Genomic DNA, 25,822 nt, shown 5'->3' with positions numbered 1-25,822 from the left:
CTGCATTGCCTTGAGCATGGTCTTCATGTTATATGTGCAGGATTCCAAAAAGCTCAGTCCAGTTTTGCACTGAGCCACCACTACAGAGTGGGTTTTGCATGGCAAACTTATGAAAAGAAACTTTTACATTGCAATGTAAAGCAATTTTTTGTTTTTACATTTGTTGAAAAACACATGATTCGGTGATTGGATTAACGTATTCACTTAGCTTAGTGAATGAGGAGAAGTTCTGCTGACTTCACTCATTCAATCATCTGCAAGCAAAAATCCTCCTTATTTTCTTTGTAAAAGGAATTTTCACTATGTTTCACCCAAATAACTATGATAGGTAAAAATTCACTTTGCAAATTGAAAATGAACTGGCTTTACTTCTTTAGTATATCAATATATATTTATGTTATAGTCCACCATTGTAAGGTATGGGGGCTTTCCTCGGTACTTACCTCATTTTCTGAATGTCTCAGATCACATTCTTGTGCAGCCTTCTCTGTTCCCAATACCACATTAGTAGAACACTGCTTGTAGCTAAGTCTATATTCTCAACTGCAGGTGGCGCTTGTGCACAGTGGCAATGCAGGTGGAGGAGTAAGTCGAGAGGAACCTAGTTCCTCTATGGTTTTCTTGGTCACTTTGAGGCTGCATGCGATTGGATGCTGGCAACCCATGTGACTTTGCAGGCCATCTTGGATCAGGCAGAGTCTGTTTAAGTAAAAACACAAAAGGTGCAGCACTAAAAAAGTTTTTTTTAAAAGGAGAATACAAAGTATACAGTTCATAATGATAAGAGTCCAGATAATGTGATTCCGAATGGCGAACAAGAAATCTTGTGAGGAATCCTCCACCAGCGGGTGTGCACACATTGCTTCCTACCGTAAACTGTGGACCACCCTATAAAGTGGTCACTGGCGCTCTTTACAAATCAGATCACTCCAGGTGACTCCGATATCAAACGCCAAAAAATTCCTTCCACATCAGATAGACTCCATATGACAGATACTCCACCAGATTGACAAGCAGATAGACATCTCATGGTGCAGTATGTTCGAAAAGGGGGGGGTTTATTAAAACAGTCTCCAAATTACACACTCACAGTACAGGAAATAAAAAACTTGCATGTGAATCAATATAGAAACAGAGATGTTTCCAACCAACAAGATGGCTGACCTTGGTGCGCAGTGACATCACATGATCCTAGCTGTGTAGCCTCCCTGGCGGTTTTCCCGAGTGTGGCTGGGGGTTAAAATTCAGGACCATTAGCGGTAACCCCAAGCCACACTCGGGATTACATCGCAGGATCCTGGTGTGGCTTTACTTACCTTGTCCCCGGGATCCTGTGATGTCCCCCGCTGTTACTGCGGGCTCCGTTCTCCTCCGAAGCCTCTCCTTGCCAGGCTCCGTTCCCTGCAAGCGTTGCGACGCACGGGGGCGGAGCCTGGCGGCAAATTAAAAAAAATTGTAAAAATCATAACACATACAGTACTGTAATCTTACAGATTACAGTACTGTATGAAATGATTTCACATCCCTTTTGTCCCCAGTGCTTTGGCCCATGCCCTGCATGCAGTTTTATATTATATGTACTGTTCTTTCTGCCTGGAAACTGGAGATTGTCCATAGCAACCAAAAAGTGTCCCTTTACGTCAAAAGTGGCTTTAGACCAGCTAGAAAACAGCGATAGTAAATTAGAACACTTGCAGAATTGGACGATAGTGAATCGTGGGGAAATTTATTTTATTATTATTATTATTTTTTTTTTTTTAATTATTTTTTTTTATTTATTATATTATAATTTATGTTTTTGTGTTTCAAACTTTATCATACCCGGGATATCTACTAGACTCTTGTTTGGACAGATTTAAGTGTGTTATTGTTAAGAATTACAGACCTACAATATAAAACGCCAAATTTCCATGCAAAATAATTGTACCGCTTTCAGCACCTAAAATCCGAAATAATCATACCGCCAGGGAGGTTAAGACCCAGGTTTGGCAAGTGGCAGTGTAGAGACCGGATACCAGTCTTTCAGGGACAGTACTTAGCATCAGGAAAAGGTTCTGGAGGAGAAGGGAAAGTGCCTGGACACAACACCATCCTTCCTGGAAACGTCCCATTTGGGTACGGACTAACCAGACTGCATTCTGCTCCTTGAGACAGATGCTGTCGGCTTCCCTGAGACTTCTATCTTCTCACACTTCGCTGTTACATCTTGTGAGTTTTCCCGGTTGGGTTGCCTTCCCGTCTGACCCGTTGTGTATTGCTGAACTTCCGTTACCATACATTTCTGTGTTTGCACCAGGACTCTGAGTGTTTTCTGCCTGCCGCACCACACTGCACCTACCCACATGCTACCTGTCCTAACTAAATCCCCAACTCCCCAATTAAAATAATTTTCAATGCTGTGTGCAACTTTTTTTTTTGAAAGGTGTTTATTAGCTGGTAGTCCGTGAAGGAACAGAAAGACCCCAACAACATTCATACATACATTCAAACCCACAAGACATACGACCCCATATCAACAGTAGATTTTTAAGGTCCCCCAACATAGCGGATGTTCCATACAAAGCAATCCCTGGTTATTGTGTTGGCCACCTTCAGATCACTGTTCCCGAGTTACATTGGTGGAGGAATCACTGAGTGAGCTATGAGGAAAGGACATCCCCCCAGAAATCCTCCGAGATATCCAGCCATGGTTGCCATATTTTTGTCAATTACTTAGGGCATACCCTACTTTTATATATCAATTTAAATTTGGGGAGGACGCCATGAACATTAATGCTGTGTGCAACTTTACCTTTATTACTATACCAAATGTTTAAGCATAAGTAAAGAGGATGACAATGTAAGAATTATATGGATATGTCATATTTTAATTTTCTTTCAGATATATTGTGGCTGTTGGATGGGATCGAAGGATAAATATGTATATTGTGAGTATGCTTTTTTATAGTGGTAAATCTGTGAATTTTACATTGTGGGAAAATCTTCCATAAAATCAGTAGCAGGACATTAGGAGTAAGTAAAGATACATCTATATCCAGCTGTAGAAGATTGCCACTCATTAAATATTGCCATGTATTAAAAAAAAAAAAAAAAAAAAAAAAAAAAGGATATTCTGCTTGGAAGTGATTATGGGCTATTGAGCCTCTTCAGGTTTCTCAGCTGTAGTGGGAAAATTTTTATTTTTGTCACTTGTATAGCATGGTAGATATTTCTATATACAGCAGTGTATTACAGAACACTTTACATCAGTCCCTACCCCAGTGGGGCTTACAAGCTAATGTCTACACACAGATACATACTAGAGACAGACACCATGTGAAATCCAAGTGTACCTGTATGTTTTATATTGTGAAGGTTAACTGTATCACCCCGAAGAAAACCAGAGGCAGGGAGAACATAAAAATTATATGGAGATAGGTTGCTTGATAGAAACAGACCCAAAACAGAAAACAACACATTGGGGGTTATTTATGAAAGGCAAATCCACTTTGCACTACAAGGCACTGCAAGTGCCCTTGTAATTGCACTGAAAGTGCACTTGGAATTGCAGTCGCTGTAGATCTGAGGGGGACGTGCAAAGAAAATAAAAAACATTTTAGCTTGCACATGATTGGATGATAAAATCAGCAGAGCTTCCCCTCATTTCAGATCTACCCCTTAGATTTAGAGCGACTGCACTTTCAAGTGCACTTGCAGTGCAAAGTGGATTTGCCTTTCGTAAATAACCCCCATTTTGTCATAATTTTATGAGGAAATTAGATTTTGTTTCTACATTTTTAGTGGATATATTTTATAACAGAAAGTAGACAATATATATATTTTTTTATTTTCTTTATTTGTTTATATAATAAAAAAAAACAAGCTCTATTTGTGTGAAGAAAATGAAATAAACTTCATTTGCATTCAGTATTGTATGACCATGCAATTGGCAGTTAAAGTAGCTCAGTGCTGAAGAGCAACAAAATGCCCTGGTCATGAAGGGGCAATACCTTCCAAAGATCAAGTGGTTAATTATGTATACCTCTTTACATGCATTACATATTTTTTTAGGTTTGAAGGCTGGCTCTACATACAACGAACATAAAAAACTGAAATGTGGGCGGTGCTTGTCACTGTTGAAAAATGTGGGCGGATTTTGTCACTATTGGAAAATGTGGATGGGGCTTAGCACCATTGGAAAATATGGGTGGGGCTTTACATTATTGGAAAAATGTGGGCGGGGCCTGTCCTTATTAGAAACGTGGGTGAGGCCTGTCACTGTTAAGAGGAAATTAAGAGGTAGGCAACCTTTGGAGAAGTGGAGATCTACCAAGACAACGTGGAAGCGATCAAAGATCGCCAGGGTGCTGCACCCTTTAAAAAAAAAAAATTTAATTAAATTAACTAATAAAAAGTAAAGATGGGATGAAGAAAACTTTGAAATATCTAATAAAACTAATGTCGCTGTTGAAATATACATTTAGACTACCTTAAAAATTGGCTTCAGTGAGAAACTTGGCCTTCACTTTCATTCACAATTTTTATTTTTATTTTTCCATGTCTGGGAAGTAATTGGTTACTCCCACAAGGCTGATGCCGGAGTTCATCATGAAAGGAGAACATCTGGTACTGCATGCTGATTTGTTCGACTAGTCTCAGGCCTGGCTATCTGCCCTGAATTCTGGCCAGTGTAAGTAATATGTAGGGCAGTGTACAGGGGTCAGTAGGATGTAGGGCAGTGTACAGAGGTCAGTAGTATGTAGGACAGTGTACATAGATCAGTAGGAAGTAGGGCAGTGTACAGAAGTCAGTAGGATGTAGGGCAGTGTGCTGAAGTCAGTAGAATGTAGGGCAGTGTACAGAGGTCAGTAGGATGTAGGGCAGTGTGCAGAAGTCAGTAGTATGTAGGGCAGTGTGCAGATGTCATTAGTATTTAGGGCAGTGTGCAGAAGTCTGTAGGATGTAGGGCAGTGTGCAGAAGTCAGTAGTAGGTAGGGCAGTGTGCAGAAGTCAGTAGTAGGTAGGGCAGTGTACAGAAGTCAGTAGGATATAGGGCAGTATACAGAAGTCAGTAGGATGTAGGGCAGTGTACAGAAGTCAGTAGGATGTAGGGCGGTGTACAGAAGTCAGTAGGATGTAGGGCAGTGTACAGAGGTCAGTGGTATGTATGACCATGTAAAAAAGTCAGTAGGATGTAGGGCAGTGTACAGAGGTCAGTAGGATGTAGGGCAGTGTACAGAAGTCAGTAGGATGTAGGGCAGTGTACAGAGGTCAGTAGTATGTACGACCATGTAAAGAGGTCAGAAGGATGTAGGGCAGTCTGCATAGCTCAGTAATAAGTAGGGCAGTCTGCATAGCTCACTAATAAGTAGGGCAGAGTACAGAGGTCAGTAGTAAGTAGGGCAGAATATAGAGATCAGTAGGATGTAGGGCACTGCACAGAGGTCATTAGTAGGTACAGCAGTATACAGAGGTCAAAAGGATGAAGAGAAATGTACAGAGGTCAACAGTATGAAGAGCAGTGTAAAGGGATCGGTAGGGCAGAGAGTTTAGAAGGGCAGAGCACAGGAGATTAGGAGGACACAGTACTTGGGGGGGGGGGGTTAGGAGGGCCCAGTACAGGGAGGTCAGGAGGGTACAGTGCAGGGGGGTCAAGACGGTACAGTACTGGGGGGACAGGAGGGCATGGTGCATGGGGATCAAGAGAAGTTTGTCCCTCCCACATTTCCAATAGTGACAGGTTTGGCCCCCGCCAACATTTTCAACAGTGATAAGCCCACATTTCCAATAGTGGCAAGCCTCGTTCACATTACCAACAGTGACAGGCCCCGCCCACGAGGTGTATAGCTCACTTCTAATCTGTGGCTCCACCTTAATGTTGATCTTCACCTAGTCCCGGGAATTAGTAAGTGTGTACATAAGAGAGGTACACCCATGTGTAGCGTGAGTAGGCCCCACTCTCTAACCTTCAACCAAACTGTAGCCCTCCATTGGCTGGTGTTATAGCTGGTCACATGTGCGGCAGCATGGCAATTGCAGGTCTAAATGGATGTTAGGATGGCACCGTCATCGGTTGTAAAGGACAGGAGGGTTTAGTTCTGCTTTAACTACACTGGAGGTCAGAGACCTGCCTATGCTTTATGGAAGGATTGCTTGGCTCACAAGACTGGTTGAAATTAATTAGAAATCTCTTGGCAGATAAAACATATATGTACTTTTTATTCAGCTGATTACCTGAAGTTGAGTTTTGATTCTACATTTACCTTTCCCTTATCATTCTATGAAATCACAAGGGCAAGCATTTTGCCAGAAGAGCTTGTGTATTTGTGAGCATTTAAGGGCCTTTTTCTTTACTAGTCACATTCAGTCAGCTGTATCTTAAAACATTTTCTGCAGCATATACATATTCTTTACTTGGTCCTAGGTATCATACCTAGGATGCTTTGGTAACAAAGCAAAACTTTGTTTCCCGATTGTGGATAGGCATGTTTTATATATCAAGGGTTCTTTCTCTAAGGTCCCACAGTTCTCCTATGTCGTTATAGGGTTCAGCCCTGTGCTTTGAACACTGATAAATTGACTTTGTTGTTTTGCAGGATTCTGATGATGATCTTCATCATTTCCAAGAGCCACAGCCAGGATGGAAGGATGACTTGGTAAGGGACTGATAACAAAAGGCATTGGTAAACATACCTTTTTTTGCTATACTCTGTGTGGACCATATAGAAACAACTAGGTTTTGAACTACAAAGAATGGTATGCCTCTATCCATCGTAGCTCAGGCAAAACCAAGACCGATAACGAAAAACGGTATTTTATGTTTTATGCTTTTGTTTTTTGTTTTTTTGGGCATGCATATAAAAAAACAAGAGGCTGCAACATTTGGCCAGCAAAGATTGCTGAGGTGTACCGTCATGAAGCAAGTGATTATGGAAAGGCCACAGCAATTGGATAGTAAGAGACAAAGTTATATTCTCATGGCTACATAAAGAAAGAGACTTAAGAAAATGTATTAATAAAGAGAACAGTGGTTATAAAGCCTAAACATGTGTTTACCTTAATGCATTCTTTGCATTAAATTAAAAAATGTTTAGGCATCAGTATCACCCCCTCACCTCCCCTTTTACTTACCTGAGGAGGGTGGGACAGAGCCCTGCTGTCTGTGTCTATAGACACAGACAGCAAGGCTCCAGAGCGAGTCTGCACGAGTGCCCCCATAGGAAGCAACTTTGTATAGGGGCACTCGCCAGAGAGGTGGAGCCAGAAGCGCCAGTGGAGGAATCAAGAAGATGAGGTTTGGGGCCGTTCTGTGCAATTCCACTACACAGAGCAGGTAAGTACAGTATAAACTTGTTTGTTATTTTTTTATTTAATTTTGCATTTACAATTACTTTAAGTAGCCACCCCAGCAAATAAACTTATGATTACTGCGCGATCAGAACGGAGCCACTTTAATGCAAAATAGTCTTTTTGGCTACCAGGAAAATAATAGTGCAACACCCTCCTCTAGTTAGGCTGCTAGGCTAAGTCTAGTTTTTTGGCTTTCCTGTAGTGAGTGGAGAAGTGATCTATTGGTTTTGTCTGTTCATGGTTTCCTAAGCTAGGTGTTTGATTCCTCCACCTGCTTCTGGAAACATTTTCCAGAATATAGGGCAGAGAGATTCAAATGACCAGTATGAATATTTATCATGTCCCTGTCAATCCCTGGAAGGAGGCATCCAGAAGGTGGCTGGGGTGATAAAGGCTTGGGAGGCCTTGTCAGAGTGTTCTTTTCTCTCCAGGGAGGGTTACAGTTCTTCTGAGGCTGCTACCTCTAATGCCGCATAGACACGGGTGGACTTTTCGACCGGACTGGCCCGACGGACTTTCCGACGGACTTCCGACGGACTTATGAACGAACAGACTTGCCTACACACGATCACACCAAAGTCCGACGGATTCGTACGTAATGATGTACGACTGGACTAAAATAAGGAAGTTGATAGCCGGTAGCCAATTGCTGCCCTAGCGTCGGTTTTCGTCCGTCGGACTAGCATACAGACGAGCGGATTTTCGACCGGACTCGAGTACGTCAGAAAGATTTGAAACATGTTTTAAATCTAAAGTCCGTCAGATTTTTGACCGAAAAAGTCCACTGCAGGTCCAATGGAGCCCACACAGGTCGGATTGTCCGCCGGATTTGGTCCGTCGGACCAGTCCGGGTCAAAAAGTCCACCCGTGTGTACAGAGCATAAGAGAGAGAGACAAGAAATTGTAGTCTGGCACTCAACAGGAGCTGAAATGAGGGCCTTGTGAAGATTGTCAAAGGATTATTTATTGGAGGACACTGTCCTGAAGTCCTGCTCTGGAGAAGGATCCTTTATCTCCCTTAATGAGTAAGTAAAGACCTTGCTGTTGACTCTTAAGTGTGCAAGTGCTAGAAGGAAACTAAGTGCCAAAGGATGTTATGCAGACTGGTACTGCTCTTACAGAGTCCTATATATACTGTCTATTCCCTGTTATTTCCAGGAAAGGCTGCTGTGATGGAGTCACTTTGGGCGGGGGGGCTTGTGGAAGCTAGAATCCCTTGGGGTGGTTGGGAAAACCTTGTTTCAGCTCTCCATACACCTCCTATGTCTAAGTTACCCTTTGTCTCTAATAGGGACACAGGGTGACCGAGAAATCCAGTCTGATCTGTACTAATCGGACTCACTGTACAGCCACACTAGAATGTTGTGTGTATATAGAGTACTGTCCTATGAGATGCGAGAAGGTGGACTCAACAGCGGTGATTACAGTGTAATACAAAATGCGCATGTGCCGGTTTTCCCACTAAATGCTGGATTCCGTAGTGCTAGGGAGAGGCTGCAAGTTGTAAGTTTTTCACTGCAATCAGAAAATCACACAATTACGAGTTCTTAAAAAGTGCCAAGCTGCATCTGGTGGGTGTGATGGCAGGCTAGTGACAAGCTGCATCTGGTGGCTATGATGGCAGGCTAGTGAAAGGCTGCATCTGGTGGCTGTGATGGCAGGCTAGTAACAGGCTGCATCTGGTGGCTTTGATGGCAGGCTAGTGACAGGCTGCATCTGGTGGCTATGATGGCAGGCTAGTGACACACTGCATCTGGTGGCTGTGGTGGCAAGCTAGTGACAAGCTGTATCTGGTGGCTGTGGTGGCAGGCTAGTGACAGGCTGCATCTAGTGGCTATGATGGCAGGCTAGTGACACGTTGCATCTGGTGGCTGTGATTGCAGGCTAGTGACAAGCTGTATCTGGTGGCTGTGGTGGCAGGCTAATGACAGGCTGCATCTGAGGGCTGTGGTGGCAGGCTAGTGACACGTTGCATCTGGTGGCTGTGACTGCAGGCTAGTGACAAGCTGTATCTGGTGGCTGTGGTGGCAGGCTAATGACAGGCTGCATCTGAGGGCTGTGGTGGCAGGCTAGTGACAAGGTGCATCTGGAGGCAGGCCACAACAGTGACACGCTGCATCTGGTAACAGGCTAATGACAAGCTACATCTGGTGGGTGTGGTGGCAGGCTAGTGACATGCTGCATCTGGTGGCAAGCTTCAGTGGCAAGTGGCTCCCACTGATATACTGTAACAATAGAAATAATGCACTTCAATCATCCTGACACCATATGGTGTCAGGATAACTATTCTTCCACGAAACCGGTCTCTGGTGCCAAAAAGGTTGAAGACCACTGATTTAAGACATGAACTGGCAGCCTTGAACTGCAAAAAGTGGGGACTCCATGATGTTACTACATGGAGGGTCCATGACAGTTTTCCTGCAAATCATATTTTCCTTTACATTATCTTTCAGATTTATTTTAACTAAGGTAAATATCCTAAAATAAGTTCTTCAAATACTGTAGTGAGTTGTAGACAAGTTATTCATGATCCCGAGCTCATAAATATTCAACTCTTTTTTCTACACCTTCCCCAAAGCCTTCTGAATTCTCACTAATATTGCTTATATTGTACAATAAAAAATGAACAATCTATTAATTAAAACTCCTGTACGCGTGGGTGCCATGCATTTAAAATAAATACAGTATGCAAAATATTCAATTCTCATTTGACTTGCACAGCAGATTGTTATGTGTTACATTCTTTCAGGCATCATAATTGCATTTGTTAAGGAGAATAATAGTGTGCAGGAGTATTGTTTTTAACGAATGACTCCAGTCATATAAAAATTGTGGTACTTCTGCTATGAGATTTTTTTTTTACTATTTTTGAACAGGCTGCCTAAACACATTAAACACCCAGATCGTGCATACACAATTTTTAGCAATGCAGCATACCACAATGCATGGTAGTGCATTACTGTGCTTTGTGGTGCGCTGTAGCACAGGTGTGTTGGGATGCCATTCAGAATCCAGAATGAGTGGCACTGCAGGACACCAATACACATAACTTGTGAATCCAGCCTGCTGAAGTAGCTCCTTATAAATTGGTTAAGGGCTTTCAGTGCACACTGGGCATTTAGCCGGTGTTGTCTTATGCCCAGGAGGCACAGGTGCAGCATGTGCAGCTGTATGCATTCAGAAGCGTATGCCTGGAACCCCCAGTTTTGCATTGCGGGCATGCATTCCTGAATGGACACAAGTATCACTTGTTACCGCATCCAGCTGCCATGCATCTTAGCCTGTAATATATTCCGACAGGCTGCTGGCAGTGGGGCTGGATGCTGCACCTGTGACTCCTGGACATACAAAAATGCTGGAACTTCATGTACAGGGTCTAAACATCCAATATGCATGAGGCCTTATGTTTACATACACTATACTAAAATATACCTACAACATACACAATTAACAATATGGGTCATAAGAGTGCACAGCCTATGGCATTAGGGTGTGCACCCCAAAGCTCAAACACATATGCGTGTATATATACTGACAGTATCAGTAGGGCAGTGGACGGTGTCAGTAGGACAGTGCACGGTTATTATTTTTATTATTTTACAATTTTATTTTTTTGTATTTCTTCTTTACAATTTAGGAGCCCCATTAAGGGGCTTTTGTGAAATATCAGGGGTCTAAACAGAGTAAATCTGTGCCACATGGGTCGGTTAGGGTGTGCCCAAGCACATCTGGCACTTCCTGTGCGCACAGGCCTATGATAAAGGTTCAGTTTATTGTTAACATTGTCAATTTACAATAAAATCTGTACATTTTATAAGATCGAGTATTTCATTTGTCACAGCAATATGACAGCACTGACTGTACTAAGCAGTAACTAGCTCTGTTTGGTTTTATGAGGGTTATGAGCACAAATACTTTTCCATGCTCAGAGTGAATATACGGTATCTAGTGTGAAGGATTGTGGGAAACAGCCTCAGAGTTCATGTTGTCTCTTCCATTGTAGATACGAGGTCACCGTGAAGACATTCTGTGCATTGCTCAAAATCCACCTAATCTCCTTGCCAGCTCGAGTTATGACGGAGAAATTATTATCTGGAACATGATCTCAGGTCACATCCACTGCCGGATAAATACAGCGCTTCACATTGACTCTGCAGGAATAAAATGTGAGTTATAGTAAATAGCTCCACTAAGCAAATATCAGAATTCTATTATCACTGCAGTTCTTGCTGTGAAGAAATTTAATTCATTTTTATGGTGTCCTTCTGTGTCTGTGATGTAAATAGGCAGAAATGTGATTAATTATAAATCTTTCTCGGTATACCACAGTTCATCAGTTGTGAAACAATCATAGGTACCCATGATACAAAGGGAGTGTTTGTGCTCTAATGGAAACATCACACACACAAAATCCTCTAAATGGTGTTCAAGCCAAGCTGAACTACAGGGAAAGGTAATATCTGCCACTGCAGTGGGGCTGCCAACGCAATACAGGATTTAAATGCTCCTTTAGATCTAGGGGCCTTAAAAAGCATTTTGCTTAGGCAGGGCCATACATGGGTCAAATTTCGAAAGAATTTTCTTTTGAAAATCTCATCTAAGAATTTTCGTTCGTATTTCGCACCATTAGTGGGCTGCAGCAACAGCTGATTTTCATGCGACAATCAAATTTGTGTAATCGGACATGTTGGAAATTTTTCAAAAAACAAACAATTTTCTAATCAATGATGGGAGAATCGTGCGAGAAATGTAATCGAAAAAGAAATGCGCATGTGCAAGAAAAGAAAATTCCCGGAAAGAAAAGAAGATTCCCAGCCATGAAAATTGTTTTCTGTAGCAACATTAGATGAAGGCTTTGGTTGGCCGAATTTCGAAATCAATGGTGGCACCATCGGATCACAAAACGCACAAATTTTCTGATTTTCAAAAGAAAATTATTTCGGAATTCGATCATGTATGGCCAGCCTTACCCAAACCCTTCGGTCCTGCAGGCTCCCTCCAGATTGTAAGACCCATATCCTCTCCTCAAGGGGTTAATATGGCGCACAATGGAGGTAGCCGAGTACATATAACTAAAAATGGTGGGGGGAAGGGGGTGGGTTGGGGGTTCCTGAGAGGGGGAACTTGATGGTGGTAGTTAATGTTTCACAACAAGTTCAGGTATTAGTCCATGTAAGGATAAAATGATGCTGAATAAATGGAAGGCAGCCAGTCTATAAAAGCTAGAAGAAGCTCTGGAACAAAAAAAAGAAAGAAGGACGGCGCCCTCTAAGTGCAGCATGTATGTTAAAAATATTTATTACAATAGATAAAAACACTCACATTTGAGTTGCTAAAAACCGGCATGTAAAGTAGTTTCATCCGCGTGCTCTCGGGGGATGTGGGTGTCATGGGCCAGTGGGGGGGTTCCTGGGATGTGAGTCCTGTGACCTGGGTCCTGGTAGCTGTTCCGGTGGTGCCAAGGGTCCTCAGAGCCTCCGGGCGGCCAGGATGTCGGTCATGGATCCTCCGTGGAGCGCCGTGCTGACCTGCGTCTTCACATTCGGGAACGGGGTGAGGCGGGCGGTGCTTCGCGTTCGGAGCATGCGTGCTCCTTCATCAGGCTATGCTCGCTAGGTCAAATAAATGGGATTTTATTGAGGTAAAGTCGAAAAGCGTAGGGCTAGCATTTTTAGCTTCCCACATTGCCATTTTTAACTTCCAGTGATCACTTTTATCTATGTATGGTGATTTACCTCAATAAAATCCAAATTTTTTTACCTACACCATGTGGAGCCCCATTTTTTCTTTTCCATGCTGAATCACCACTTCTGAATCATCTCTCCTTGGAAATCGGGGATTTGAGTGACAGTCGTTCTACTCCTGCTCGTGTCTACCATCACCATCAGGGCTTGCGGCCTACAAAGACACCACCGGGTCTGGATACTACGGGAGATTCTCCCTATGCCTTTCTGACATACTGCCATATGGTATGTGCATCCTATGAATCCGGTAAGGGTACCCTCTCATTCCTTATTGAACATTTATACGCCTTTTGATGTATACCGGCATCCTCCAAACTGAAGAGATACCCCTCCAATACCTCACATTTGAACTTTAATTTACTTTGCTGTTCCATATTTCATGATAGACACTATTTGATGCTCACATTTATATTTTCCTAATTTGAAGAGTTACTACTCCTCATATGGACCCTTTTCCACTATTTTTCATTATTAAGTGTTCTTGCATAGCAAGACCACTTACTGTTATCTCACATATATATTATTCTTATTATTATAGCCAAATTTACCACCCTAACTCCTCCCACAGTTTTTACACTACATAGACAAGTAATATACCGAAACGTGCGGATTGTTCCCGAATGGTGTGCTATTACTTTGTGGAACGTTTCGCCGAATGGTTCACGAAATATCGTCATTTTTGCGGCGAAATTGGTCCCATAGGAATGAATGGGGAAACTAGAGTGGGAGATGACAAAAGCTGGAAAATCAGAACATGATTTCTAAACTGCCGCCACTCCCTCATTTTCAAGCCCACCTACACAAATCTTATATCAAAACGTTCAGCTATCCCTGCTGCCACTAAACATGTCCACGGCTAAGCCATAGTCCTGATAGTTTTCACAATATGACCATTTGTTTGCAACTCACGCCGTCCATTGACATTCATTGAAACTACACTCTAGCCCCCTCCAAATTTGAAGGGCAATTTCTAAACTGCGACTGTGCCTTCATTTTTAATATTTCAGAGACATACTATACATCAAAATCTAGGTCTGGGTCTTGTGATTCTCACAATATAAAGATCTTCGCTGTAGGATGTATAGTTTTTAAAATACGGCCATTTGTTTAGAGGTCATTTCAGGAAATTTTAGCCATTAATCAGAGTGTACTGTTAGTGTTTGTTTTGTTGCCATGGTTACCAAAGCTTCTGTTATACACAGGGGGGGAGGTGGCTGGAGCATCTCAGCTGATTACAGAGCCCGGGGGAGGGGACAGACACACCATGTACTGATTTATAATAGAGGAATATGATGGGGCAGTTTTGATAGGGCAATTCTGATGGGGCAGTTTTGATGGGGCAATTATGATGGGGCAGTTTTGATGGGGTAATTCTGATGGGGCAGTTTTGATGAAGCAGTATTTGGGAAGCATAAACAGGGCATGAGCGTTGCTAGGAAACAGTGGTTGTAAACACAAGATGCTGAGACACTCCAAATGCATGTGACTTCATCTGCTAGACTTGATAATGCTTGTAGACCCCTCCCACAGTTTTCACACTACAGAGACAAATAATATACCGAAACGAGCGGATTGTTCCCGATTGGTGTGTTATTACTTTGTGGAATGTTTTGCCGAATGGTCCACGAAATGACGTTTTTGCGGCGAAATTGGTCCCATAGGAATGAATGGCGAAATGTTCAAAACTAGAGTGGGAAGTGACAAAAGCTGACAACCCCATGATCAGCCAAAACATTATGACCACCCCATGATCAGCCAAAACATTATGACCGCCCCATGTAAAATAAAAAATATTTTTGAAAAAAAAAAAAAAATTTTGAAAAAAGTAAAAAAATAATTTTTGAAAAAAAAAATCATTTTTGAAAAAAAAAAAATATATATTTTTGAAAAAAAAAAATATTTTTGAAAATAAAATTTCTTTTAAAAAAAAAATTATTTTTGAAAAAAAAATATATTTGAAAAAAAAAATATTTTTGAAAAAAAAAAAATTATTTTTGAAAAAAAATTACTTTAAAAAAAATAATAATTTCGAAAAAAAAATTATTTTTGAAATAAAAAAATTCATTTTTGAAAAAAAAAATTACCTTTGAAAAAAAAAATTACTTTTGAAAAAAAAAATCATTTTTGAAGAAAAAAAAATCATTTTTGATTAAAAAAAATTCATTTTTGAAAAAAAAAAATTACTTTTGAAAAAAATGTTCAGCTCTTTCAGCGAATGATGGAACTTTTTTACTACTATTTATACTTTTTAAAATATTAAGCTTTTTAACACTTTTCACAGTTACTCAAGCCACTCCACCCCACCCAGTTACTCCGCCCACTCCAGTTGTAGAGGCAAGAACACTTTCACAATTTCCCCAGAAATTGTACCTTTTCTAGTTCTTATTATTATAGCCAAATTTACCACCCTAACTCCTCCCACAGTTTTTACACTACATAGACAAGTAATATACCGAAACGTGCGGATTGTTCCCGAATGGTGTGCTATTACTTTGTGGAACGTTTCGCCGAATGGTTCACGAAATATCGTCATTTTTGCGGCGAAATTGGTCCCATAGGAAAGAATGGGGAAACTAGAGTGGGAGATGACAAAAGCTGAAAAATCAGAACATGATTTCTAAACTGCCGCCACTCCCTCATTTTCAAGCCCACTTACACAAATCTTATATCAAAACGTTCAGCTATCCCTGCTGCCACTAAACATGTCCACGGCTAAGCCATAGTCCTGATAGTTTTCATAATATGACCATTTGTTTGTAACTCACGCCGTCCATTGACATTCATTGAAACTACACTCTAGCCCCCTCCAAATTTGAAGGGCAATTTCTAAACTGCGACCGTGCCTTCATTTTTAATATTTCAGAGACCTACTATACATCAAAATCTAGGTCTGGGTCTTGTGATTCTGACAATATAAAGATCTTCGCTGTAGGATGTATAGTTTTTAAAATACGGCCATTTGTTTAGAGGTCATTTCAGGAAATTTTAGCCATTAATCAGAGTGTACTGTTAGTGTTTGTTTTGTTGCCATGGTTACCAAAGCTTCTGTTATACACAGGGGGGGAGGTGGCTGGAGCATCTCAGCTCTGATTACAGAGCCCGGGGGAGGGGACAGACACACCATGTACTGATTTATAATAGAGGAATATGATGGGGCAGTTTTGATGGGGTAATTCTGATGGGGCAGTTTTGATGAAGTAGTATTTGGGAAGCATAAACAGGGCATGAGCGTTGCTAGGAAACAGTGGCTGTAAACACAAGATGCTGAGACACTCCAAATGCATGTGACTTCATCTGCTAGACTTGATAATGCTTGTAGACTCCTCCCACAGTTTTTACACTACAGAGACAAGTAATATACCGAAACGTGCGGATTTTTCCCGATTGGTGTGCTATTACTTTGTGGAACGTTTCGCCGAATGGTCCACGAAATATCGACGTTTTTGCGGCAAAATTGGTCCCATAGGAATGAATGGCGAAATGTTCAAAACTAGAGTGGGAGGTGACAAAAGCTGACAACCCCATGATCAGCCAAAACATTATGACCACCCCATGATCAGCCAAAACATTATGACCGCCCCATGTAAAAAAAAAAATATTTTTGAAAAAAATAAAAATAAATTTTTGAAAAAAAAAATATTTTTGAAAAAAAAAATATTTTTGAAAAAAAAATATATTTTTGAAAAAAAAATTACTTTTGAAAAAAAAAAAATTAAAAAAAAAATCATTTTTGAAAAAAACAAAATTCATTTTTGAAAAAAAAAATTTCATTTTTGAAAAAAAAAATCATTTAAAAAAATCATTTTTGAAAAAACAAAAAAACAAAATCATTTTTGAAAAAACAAAAAAACAAAATCATTTTTGAAAAAAAAAAAATCACAAAGCTCTGAGGGGAATTATAGCTCCTCTCACACAGCTCTAAGGACAATTATAGCATTATAGCTCCTCCCACACAGCTTGGAGGGAAGTTATAGCTCCTCCAATACAGCTTTGAGGGGAATTATAGCTCCTCCCACACAGCTCAAAGGGGAATTATAGTTTCTCCCACACCGCTGTGAGGGGAATTATAGCTCCTCCTACACAACTCTGAGGGGAATTATAGTTTCTCCCACACCGCTGTGAGGGGAATTATAGCTCCTCCCACACAGCTTTGAGGGGAATTATAGCTCCTCCCACACAGCTCAAGGGGGAATTATAGCATTATAGCTTAGCATTATAGCTCCTCCCACACAACTCTGAGGGGAATTATAGTTTCTCCCACACCGCTGTGAGGGGAATTATAGCTCCTCCTACACAGCTCTGAGGGGAATTACAGCTTAGCATTATAGCTCCTCCCACACAGCTGAGGAGAATTAGAGCTCCTCCCACACAACTCTGAGAGGAATTATAGTTTCTCCCACACCGCTGTGAGGGGAATTATAGCTCCTTTTAAACAGCTCTGAGGGGAATTATAGCTTCTCCCACACAACTCTGATGGGAAATGTAGCTTCTCCCACACAGCTCTGAGGGGAAATATAGCTTCTCCCACACAGCTCTAAGGGGAATTATAGCTCCTCCCACACAACACTAAGGGGAATTGTATCTCCTCCCACACAGCTCTGAGGGGAATTATAGCATTATTGCTCCTCCCACACAGCTCAGAGGGGAGTTATAGCTCCTCCCACACAGCTCTGAGGCGAATTATAGCTCCTCCTCCAACACAACTCTGAGGGGAATTATAGCTCTTCGAACAAAGCTCTGAGGAGAATTATAGCTCCTTCCACAAATATCATCATGCCATCTAAAGGAAAGAGATCTAAAGCTGCAAAGATACGCTGGACTAAACTGGATCCGGAGCCCCACAGCAGCATAGTGGATATGGAGGTTTGTGACAGTGAATGTGCCCAGGAGGTACATAGTGAACCTGTGGTGTCATTTTCATGTTCAACTCAGTGTCAAGTTCAAGAGCACAGTGACAGTGTGATGGGCACTTCTGAAAACCATGGCATGCAAGAACCATGTGTACCAAGTGAGATTTCTGTGCAGGCATCATTTCATCAGGGTCATCATGGCTATGGAAGGTTAAGGAACAAACAGTGTACATGCATGGCTCTGACATTTTTGGCATACCACAGTGAGCTTGATGATGTGAGAAAGGGTGATCTTGATCAAATACTGAAGAAGGGCAACAGCTTGTATGGCTCAACAATAAAACAGCTAAAACAAAGAAATGTCTATCAGCATCAACACTTGACAATGGAAGAAGTGCCCCTCAGAGTCAACACTGACAAATATGAGTATAACGTTGTTAAATCTCCAGTGTTATCGGGATGTATGAGAGACACGGTAGACGGTGACAACCAAGGTTGGTTTGTTGACCTCTCCACAAGACTTCAGTGCCTCAATGCAGATGTTACACATGCACTTTTTATAGTAGTGCCATATTGCATTGCATTGTTCAGAGACAAGTCTGGGAGATATGGACTGTTTGATTCTCATAGTCGAAATAAGGATGGACTTCCTGCCACTGGAAAAGGAAAAGCTGTTATGATCACTTTTACACATTTGAGTGATATGGGGGCAAGGATTTATAAGTTGTATGAATTGCTCCTTACAGACACCAGAGGCCCTATTGATGGACTGCAGTATGACTTCATGCCAGTCTCATTTCATCGTGCAAGACGTCTGTCAGATGGTTTGCTGTCCCCACTGGTGCAATCTGACAAACCACATAATGCAAAGCATGTGGAGAACAAAGTGACACAGATGACCAAAGATGTAACACACACTGGATTCCCAGCCAGCAAGCATTCTCCACGGTCAGTTGATGCGAAATCCTCACAGGGCATATGGAAGGACAGTAAGGCATTGTCCAAATTAAATGCACAGAGACGACAAAAACTGAAGACAAGACACAGAAATGAAAGAAGGCGTGATTTCAAGGCTACAAAGATGTCTGTCACCAATAAGAAAAGGACATACATCACCAGCCGATACAGAGCAGATGCTGATTTTAAGTTGAAGCAGAAGCAATATATCATTTGCAAATATGCAACAGATGCCAATTTCAACTTGAAGCAGAAGCAATACATCACCAGAAAAAATGCGACAAATGCAGATTTCAACTTGAAACAGAAGCAGTACACCACCAGAAAATATGCGACAAATGCAGATTACAACTTGAAGAAGAAGCAATACATCACCAGAAAATATGCCACAAATGTCGATTTCAAGTTGAAGCAGAAGCAATACATCACCAGAAAATATCATAATGATCCTGCTTTCAGAAAACGTCACTTGCAACATTGCATGAGTTACATGAAAATGAAGCGTCAAACTCAAGCAGATTTTCGCATAACCCATAAGATGCAATGTGCCTTCAAAATAAGAATGAAATACAGACGATGGACTCGTGTCATGCGGGAATGCAGTCAACCAGTGGACAACAGCCTAATGCAGACAGCTATATCCACTTTCCATGAATGCATTAAAGCTGGGCCAACATTTGTGTGCACGATGTGTCATCGCACCCTTTTCCCTAACCAAGTGAAACATTGCATTCACAGCAATTACAAGAAGAATCTACACATTGTTGCTGCCTGTTTGACAGGGAAATATGTCCATGTGTGCAACAATCACTGTCAAGGACCTGAACAATGCACCGTACCAGATGAAAGGACCAAAGAATGGGTTTGTCACAACTGTGATTTACATTTAAAAGCAGGACACAAATCATCCATCGCTGTAGCTAACAACATGGAGCTGGCGCCCATTCCCCCAGAGCTCTGCGATTTGAATGTGCTGGAAAGACAACTTTTGGCCAAAATACTGCCATTTGCCAAGATCATCACACTTCCCAAAGGTCGACAGGCAGCTATACATGGCGCTGTAGTGTGTGTGCCATCCGAGGTGGAAACCACGGTCAATACTCTACCAAGATCGCACAGCAAATCCCAGTTACACAGAGTCAAGCTGAAAAGACGTCTGACTTACAAAGGCCACCAGCTGTTTCATTATGTCAACATGGGAAATGTAGTAGCAGGTCTGTCAAAACTCATTGACACACACCCCGACTACAGTGACATTTCAATTAGAGTGGATGAGACAATCGCTGATGATGATGATAATGATGATGGGATGGAACTCGACAGTTGTGACGAAACTGAAATGATGGAGATACTTGAACGCATCGAAAATTGTGATCCATCAGAGGTACAGTCTGCATGTTTACCGGCTGCTTCTGAGCAACAGGAAGGCCATGACCAACAACCTCCCAATGCAGAGGATGAGAAGGATACACTAAGACCTGGAATTGGCCTAGACAGTTGTTTGCAGCCATCTGACCTTGGAGAGGAAGCACTGACACACGGTGATGGAATATTCAGCATTGCACCTGCACAAGGAAACACACCTGTCAGCTTCTTTAAAGTTCCTAGGCTTGAGGCAATGGCTTTCCCTGTTCAGTTCCCTACTGGACAGAATACATTGGACCAGGCAAGACAAGTCAAACTGTCCCCGAGCATGTATTTCAATGCAAGGCTTTTTTGTGTTGATACTCGTTTTGCAAGAGACACAAGCTACCTCTTCTTTGCGCAGTTTGTCACAGAAACACACATGGCCAAAAGCAGCATGTCCATCCAGTTAAGGAAAGGAAAACCCAATACCAGGGATGGACGGAAAATATCCAACAAGCTGCTACAGGACAAGTGTGAGGTTGAGAGGTTGGTGCGAAACCGAGATGCCACAAGGTTCATGCAACCACTGAGAGGGAGTCCAGCTTACTGGGATAAAAATCTGAAGAATTTGCTAGCCATGGTCAGACAATTGGGTAAGCCAACATTTTTTCTTACCTTCTCTGCTGCAGAATTCAGATGGCCAGAGGTAATAACGGCAATAAAGGCACAACAAGGTCAAAAGGTGGATTTTGCGGGGCTAGACTGGGCTGAAAAGTGTGACATTCTTCGAGGCAACCCAGTAACCACCATGCGCATGTTTGACAAACGGGTTGATGCTCTGATGCGAGAGCTGCTGTTGGGTCCTGCACAGCCAATTGGTGAAGTTATCGATTACTTTTACCGGGTTGAATTTCAGGCGAGAGGGAGCCCTCATATACATTGTCTCTGTTGGGTAGCAGGAGCTCCTATATTTGGACAAGACAGTGATGACAAGGTGTGTGCCTTTATAGATCATAACATCTCATGCCAGCTGCCTGATGAAGCCAAACAGGCCTTACTTCACAGATTTGTAACAGAACTTCAAATGCACAGCAGATCTCATTCAAAATCATGCAAGAAAGGTAACAGAGTATGCAGATTTGGATTTCCAAAGCCACCTATTAGAAAAACGAGGATAACTTACCCGATGCCAGAAGAACAAGGAGATTGTGCAATGAAACCACAAGCAGCCAAAAACAAACTGAAACCAGTCTGGGATTTGCTTAATAACCCAAAAGTGCAGCTTGAAGACATGTCACAGCTACTGGCACAGTGTGATATGACTTTGAATCAGTACAACTCCTACATTCAGGCATTGACCTCCTCAAGCGTGATTCTAATGAAGCGTGATGTCAAGGACTGCTGGGTGAACAACTATAATCCACATTTGCTGACGGCCTGGAACGCCAACATGGACATCCAGTACATTCTTGATGAGTATGGTTGCATCATGTACATGTTGTCCTACATATCCAAGCCAGAACGGGAGCTGAGTGACTATCTCAAAACAATAGTCAAAGAAATGAGCCCAGAAACAGCGACAGAACGAGAAGAAATGAAAGAGGTTCTTCAGGCTTATTCAAAACACAGAGAGGTCAGCGCCCAGGAGTCTGTGGCCCGTACGTGCAGCCTGAAAATGAAGTCTTGCTCACGTGAGATTGTTTTTCTGCCAACTGGTGACAACGCACTGAAAATGAGTCTCCCGCTCAGTGCATTGCAGAACAAACCAGCCGTGTGGATGACGAGTTTTGTCGACAAATACAGAGCCAGACCTGAAACACCAGAGTTTGAGTCCATGTGTCTGGCAGACTTTGCATCCCATTACAGGGTTGTCTATGGCAAGCAGAAGGAAGATGGCAAGCAAAAGGAAGACAGCAAGCGTGTCAGCCTATTGAATGAAATGGGAATGATTCAAAAACGCAGGAGAGGGAAGCCTGCAATCATCAGGTACGCACGCTTCTCAGAGAAGAAGGACCCTGAGAACTACTACGGCAGACTGCTTAAACTGTACCTCCCCCACCGTTCAGAGTCATCACTGAAAACTGTAAGGTTCCCAACACACCAGGATTTTTACAAAGGCGCCTGTGTGAGCTTACCAGGAGAAGAAGCAATCCAAGCAGTGTCTGCAATTGTTACCAGCAACCAAAAGAAGTTCGAACAACACAACAAAATTGTGGAACAAGTCTTGGATGACTTTGTAAAAAACGGACCTGTTGAAGATGCTTGGAACACCTTTGCCCCAGAAGCTGAGTTGGATAGGTTGGAATGTGTAGAGGAACGCAAAGAAGGGGAGCCACTTCATGAGAATGAACAAGATGATGTTCCGGAGTATACACGTCACAAACAAACAGGTGGAATTGCGCTTACTGTGAAAGCCCCACAAATGTGCCCTGATTTCCTTCGGAAAATGTACAGAAACCTTAACCGGACACAAGCTCAGACATTCTACTCAGTTTGTGACTGGTGCACTAACCGTGTGCGTGGCCTAAATCCTGACCCATTCTATTACTTTGTCACTGGTGGTGCAGGGACAGGCAAATCACACCTGATAAAGTGCATCTATGCTGAGGCGACAAAGATACTCTGTAAACTTACCAGACTACGTGAGGAAGCAGACATATCCATGCCCAGCGTTTTACTAACTGCATTTACAGGAACAGCAGCTTTCAACATTTCAGGCAACACATTGCATTCTCTGCTGAAGTTGCCAAGAAGCTTGAAGCCACCCTACCAAGGACTTGGAAATCTAATAGATGAAGTGAGGGCACAGCTGTCAAATGCGGAGATCATTGTTATTGACGAGGTGTCAATGATTTCAAAGCCCCTGTTTGCCTACATCAACTGGAGATTACAGCAAATCAAAGGCAGTAAGAAACCTTTTGGTGGTATGTCAGTACTAGCAGTAGGAGACTTTTACCAGGTCCCCCCGCTGGGAAAAAGTAAGCCACTCTGCGTGTTTGAGGAAAATACCAATGACGTCTGGAAAGACAACTTTCAGATGATCACGCTGACAGAGATCATGCGACAGAAGGAAGACATTTCATTTGCTGAGCTTTTGGATAGAATCAGAGTCAAGCAGAAGACTGGCACCTTAAGCAATGATGACAAAGCTCTGCTTGCTCAGGCTTTTACAGATCCCACCCACTGCCCTAATGACGTGCTACACATATTTGCCACCAACAAAGAGGTTCACAAACATAATGCTGCAACTGTGTCTGTTCTCCATTCAAACGTCACCAACATAGATGCCGACGATTACAGAAAAGACCCTAAGACAGGAGTGATGCTGAGGCAACACCAACCTTTCAAAGGACACAAAGACAATCTGATTGACACACTGCAAGCAGCTGAAGGTGCCCGTATCATGATCACAAGAAACATTGATGTAGAAGACGGGCTTGTTAACGGGACATTTGGCAAGATTGCAAGAATAATCATCCAGACTGAGAATGGTGCTACTACGGTAAACAAGCTTGGGCTTGTGCTGGACAATCCAAATGGAGGACAGAGATACCGTAACAAGTCGTCTTGTGATGCTGACAACTTGGTGTACATAGAAAGGGTAGAGGAAAACCTGAGACAGAAAGGAGTTGTTCGCAGGCAGTTCCCCCTGAAGTTGGCTTTTGGATGTACGATTCATAAGTGTCAGGGGATGTCGATACAGTCGGCAGTGGTCTCATTGAAACGGGTCTTCCAACCGGGAATGGCCTATGTTGCTCTGAGTAGAATGACTACACTACAAGGACTGTACATAACCGACTTTGATGAGAAGAAGATCTTTGCTGATCCTGAAATCACAGCTTCCCTGGATTCAATGAAGAATGCATCACTGGAAAGTGTTATGCCCCTCTTAAAGTTTCTACAGACAACAGACAAACAGCAAACATTAACAATTATCCATCACAACACGGAAGGATTACCAGCTCACATTGAAGATATCAAATCTCACCATGAGTTGACACTTGGAGATGTTTTATGTTTCACTGAAACTCATCTCTCAGGCTCTTCTGTTGCTGAAAGTCTCCAGCTGGAGGGCTACAACCTGTTCAAACGCAACAGACACCTCTCGTACACAAACCTTCCTGACATTGCAAGTAAAAGTGGCGGAGGTGTCGCCTTGTATGTCAGAAACCATTTCAAGGCCTATGAAAAGCAGTATCATCACAATGTGACTGACTTGGAGTTCTTGGTTGTCAAACTGGAGTCCCCTGTACAAGCTTTGATCGCTGTCGTTTACAGGCCACCGGATTACAGTATTGGCCAATTCCTTACTAACCTGCTGGGCCTCTTGGAATCTTTGGAAATAATGGATTGCCAACCTATAATACTCTGTGGAGATTTCAATGAAGATTTTCTGTGCAGAGAAAAGAAGCCAATATCTGACCTTCTTCACTCAAGAGGATATACTCAACTGGTCTGGGCAGCCACCACAGAAAAAAACACACTGTTGGATCACATTTACATCTCCAGGGTGCAGCAGTGTCTCCAGTCAGGAGTACTGCACAGTTATTACAGCTACCATTATCCTGTGTATTGTGTTTTGAGCAGTGGTTGTGAACACGCTTAGAGCCTGCATAAACAGGGCATGAGTGTTGCCAGGAAACAGTGGTTGTGAGACAGTGGTCATCAAACAGATAAAGTGGCAATGAGGGTCAGTTTACGTGGCCATAGTTATGTGGGACCATTTACAATTAGCTAAACATCATTCTCTATATTTCATGTTCGGTGTACTTGTTAGACACTGAACTCACTTACTCCCCCCCATCCATCACAGACATCTGTCCTCATCATATAGTAAGAGGAATACCGCGCTGTAGTGCACCCAAAAAGGGTACCTGTTCGTGAAATATTGTGAATGACCAAATAGGGGATAACCAAAATAGTGATGAAAATAACTTAGTGAAAAAAAATTAAAAAAAACTACATAATAACAAAAGCAGCCACTCTATGTGAGATACACACACTAATACAACAATATAACAAATATAGCAGCGCTGTAAATAGGAGTAAATACTAGTACCAGTGTTGAATAGGACTAATTGGTTAGAACCCAAATTAAATAACTAACACAGTTCTTGAAACCTAAATCAATAAGTGTTCACTGGACAGTCCTAACACAGTGAATAAAGTCCAAATAAATGTTGTGAAAATACATAGGCTCAGACCCCATTTTTTTAAAGCAGGAAATGTAAAATAGAAAAAATTCCTCCACCGCACCACGGTGGTAGCTGAAAATAAAATGCGCGCTTACCAAACGGCAAGCACAAGGGGGCTTGCGACCTTAACCCGGTCAGGGTCTTTCATTGGATGGGCTTGTAGGAAACGACATGCCAATTCATACAGCCAAAGGGTGATGATACCACTAGTCCACCAAGTCACAGGAAATCACTCTTATCATGGAGATTAATAAAAGACTCCTAGCTGGGGGGTTGTTCTCATTTAGGGGTACCCCGGGAAAAGAGAGGGAAACAACATAGCGTAATCCTGGTTTTGAGGTTTATTAAAAGAATTAAAATAACACTTACAGTGTAGCAGATTCAAATAAGCATAAGAAGC

The 25,822-nt window shown here is 42.2% G+C and overlaps 1 protein-coding gene across 2 annotated transcripts in view; it reads left to right on the top strand.

The window, feature by feature from the left end:
• LOC141127143 (cilia- and flagella-associated protein 337-like) overlaps window positions 1-25,822 on the top strand; it is a 238,643-nt gene that overhangs the window by 147,308 nt on the left and 65,513 nt on the right. For both annotated transcript variants that reach the window (XM_073613357.1, XM_073613358.1), the window contains exons 20-22: window positions 2,882-2,927; window positions 6,576-6,635; window positions 11,333-11,495. In XM_073613357.1, coding sequence (XP_073469458.1) covers window positions 2,882-2,927; window positions 6,576-6,635; window positions 11,333-11,495 — 269 coding nt within the window. The remainder of the gene's footprint in view (window positions 1-2,881; window positions 2,928-6,575; window positions 6,636-11,332; window positions 11,496-25,822) is intronic.

The sequence above is a fragment of the Aquarana catesbeiana genome, linkage group LG02, assembly GCF_042186555.1.
Source record: "Aquarana catesbeiana isolate 2022-GZ linkage group LG02, ASM4218655v1, whole genome shotgun sequence".
Taxonomy (NCBI): domain Eukaryota; kingdom Metazoa; phylum Chordata; class Amphibia; order Anura; family Ranidae; genus Aquarana; species Aquarana catesbeiana.
The sequence above is the reverse complement of the archived record's forward strand: the minus strand, read 5'-3'. Positions and strand labels throughout refer to the sequence as shown.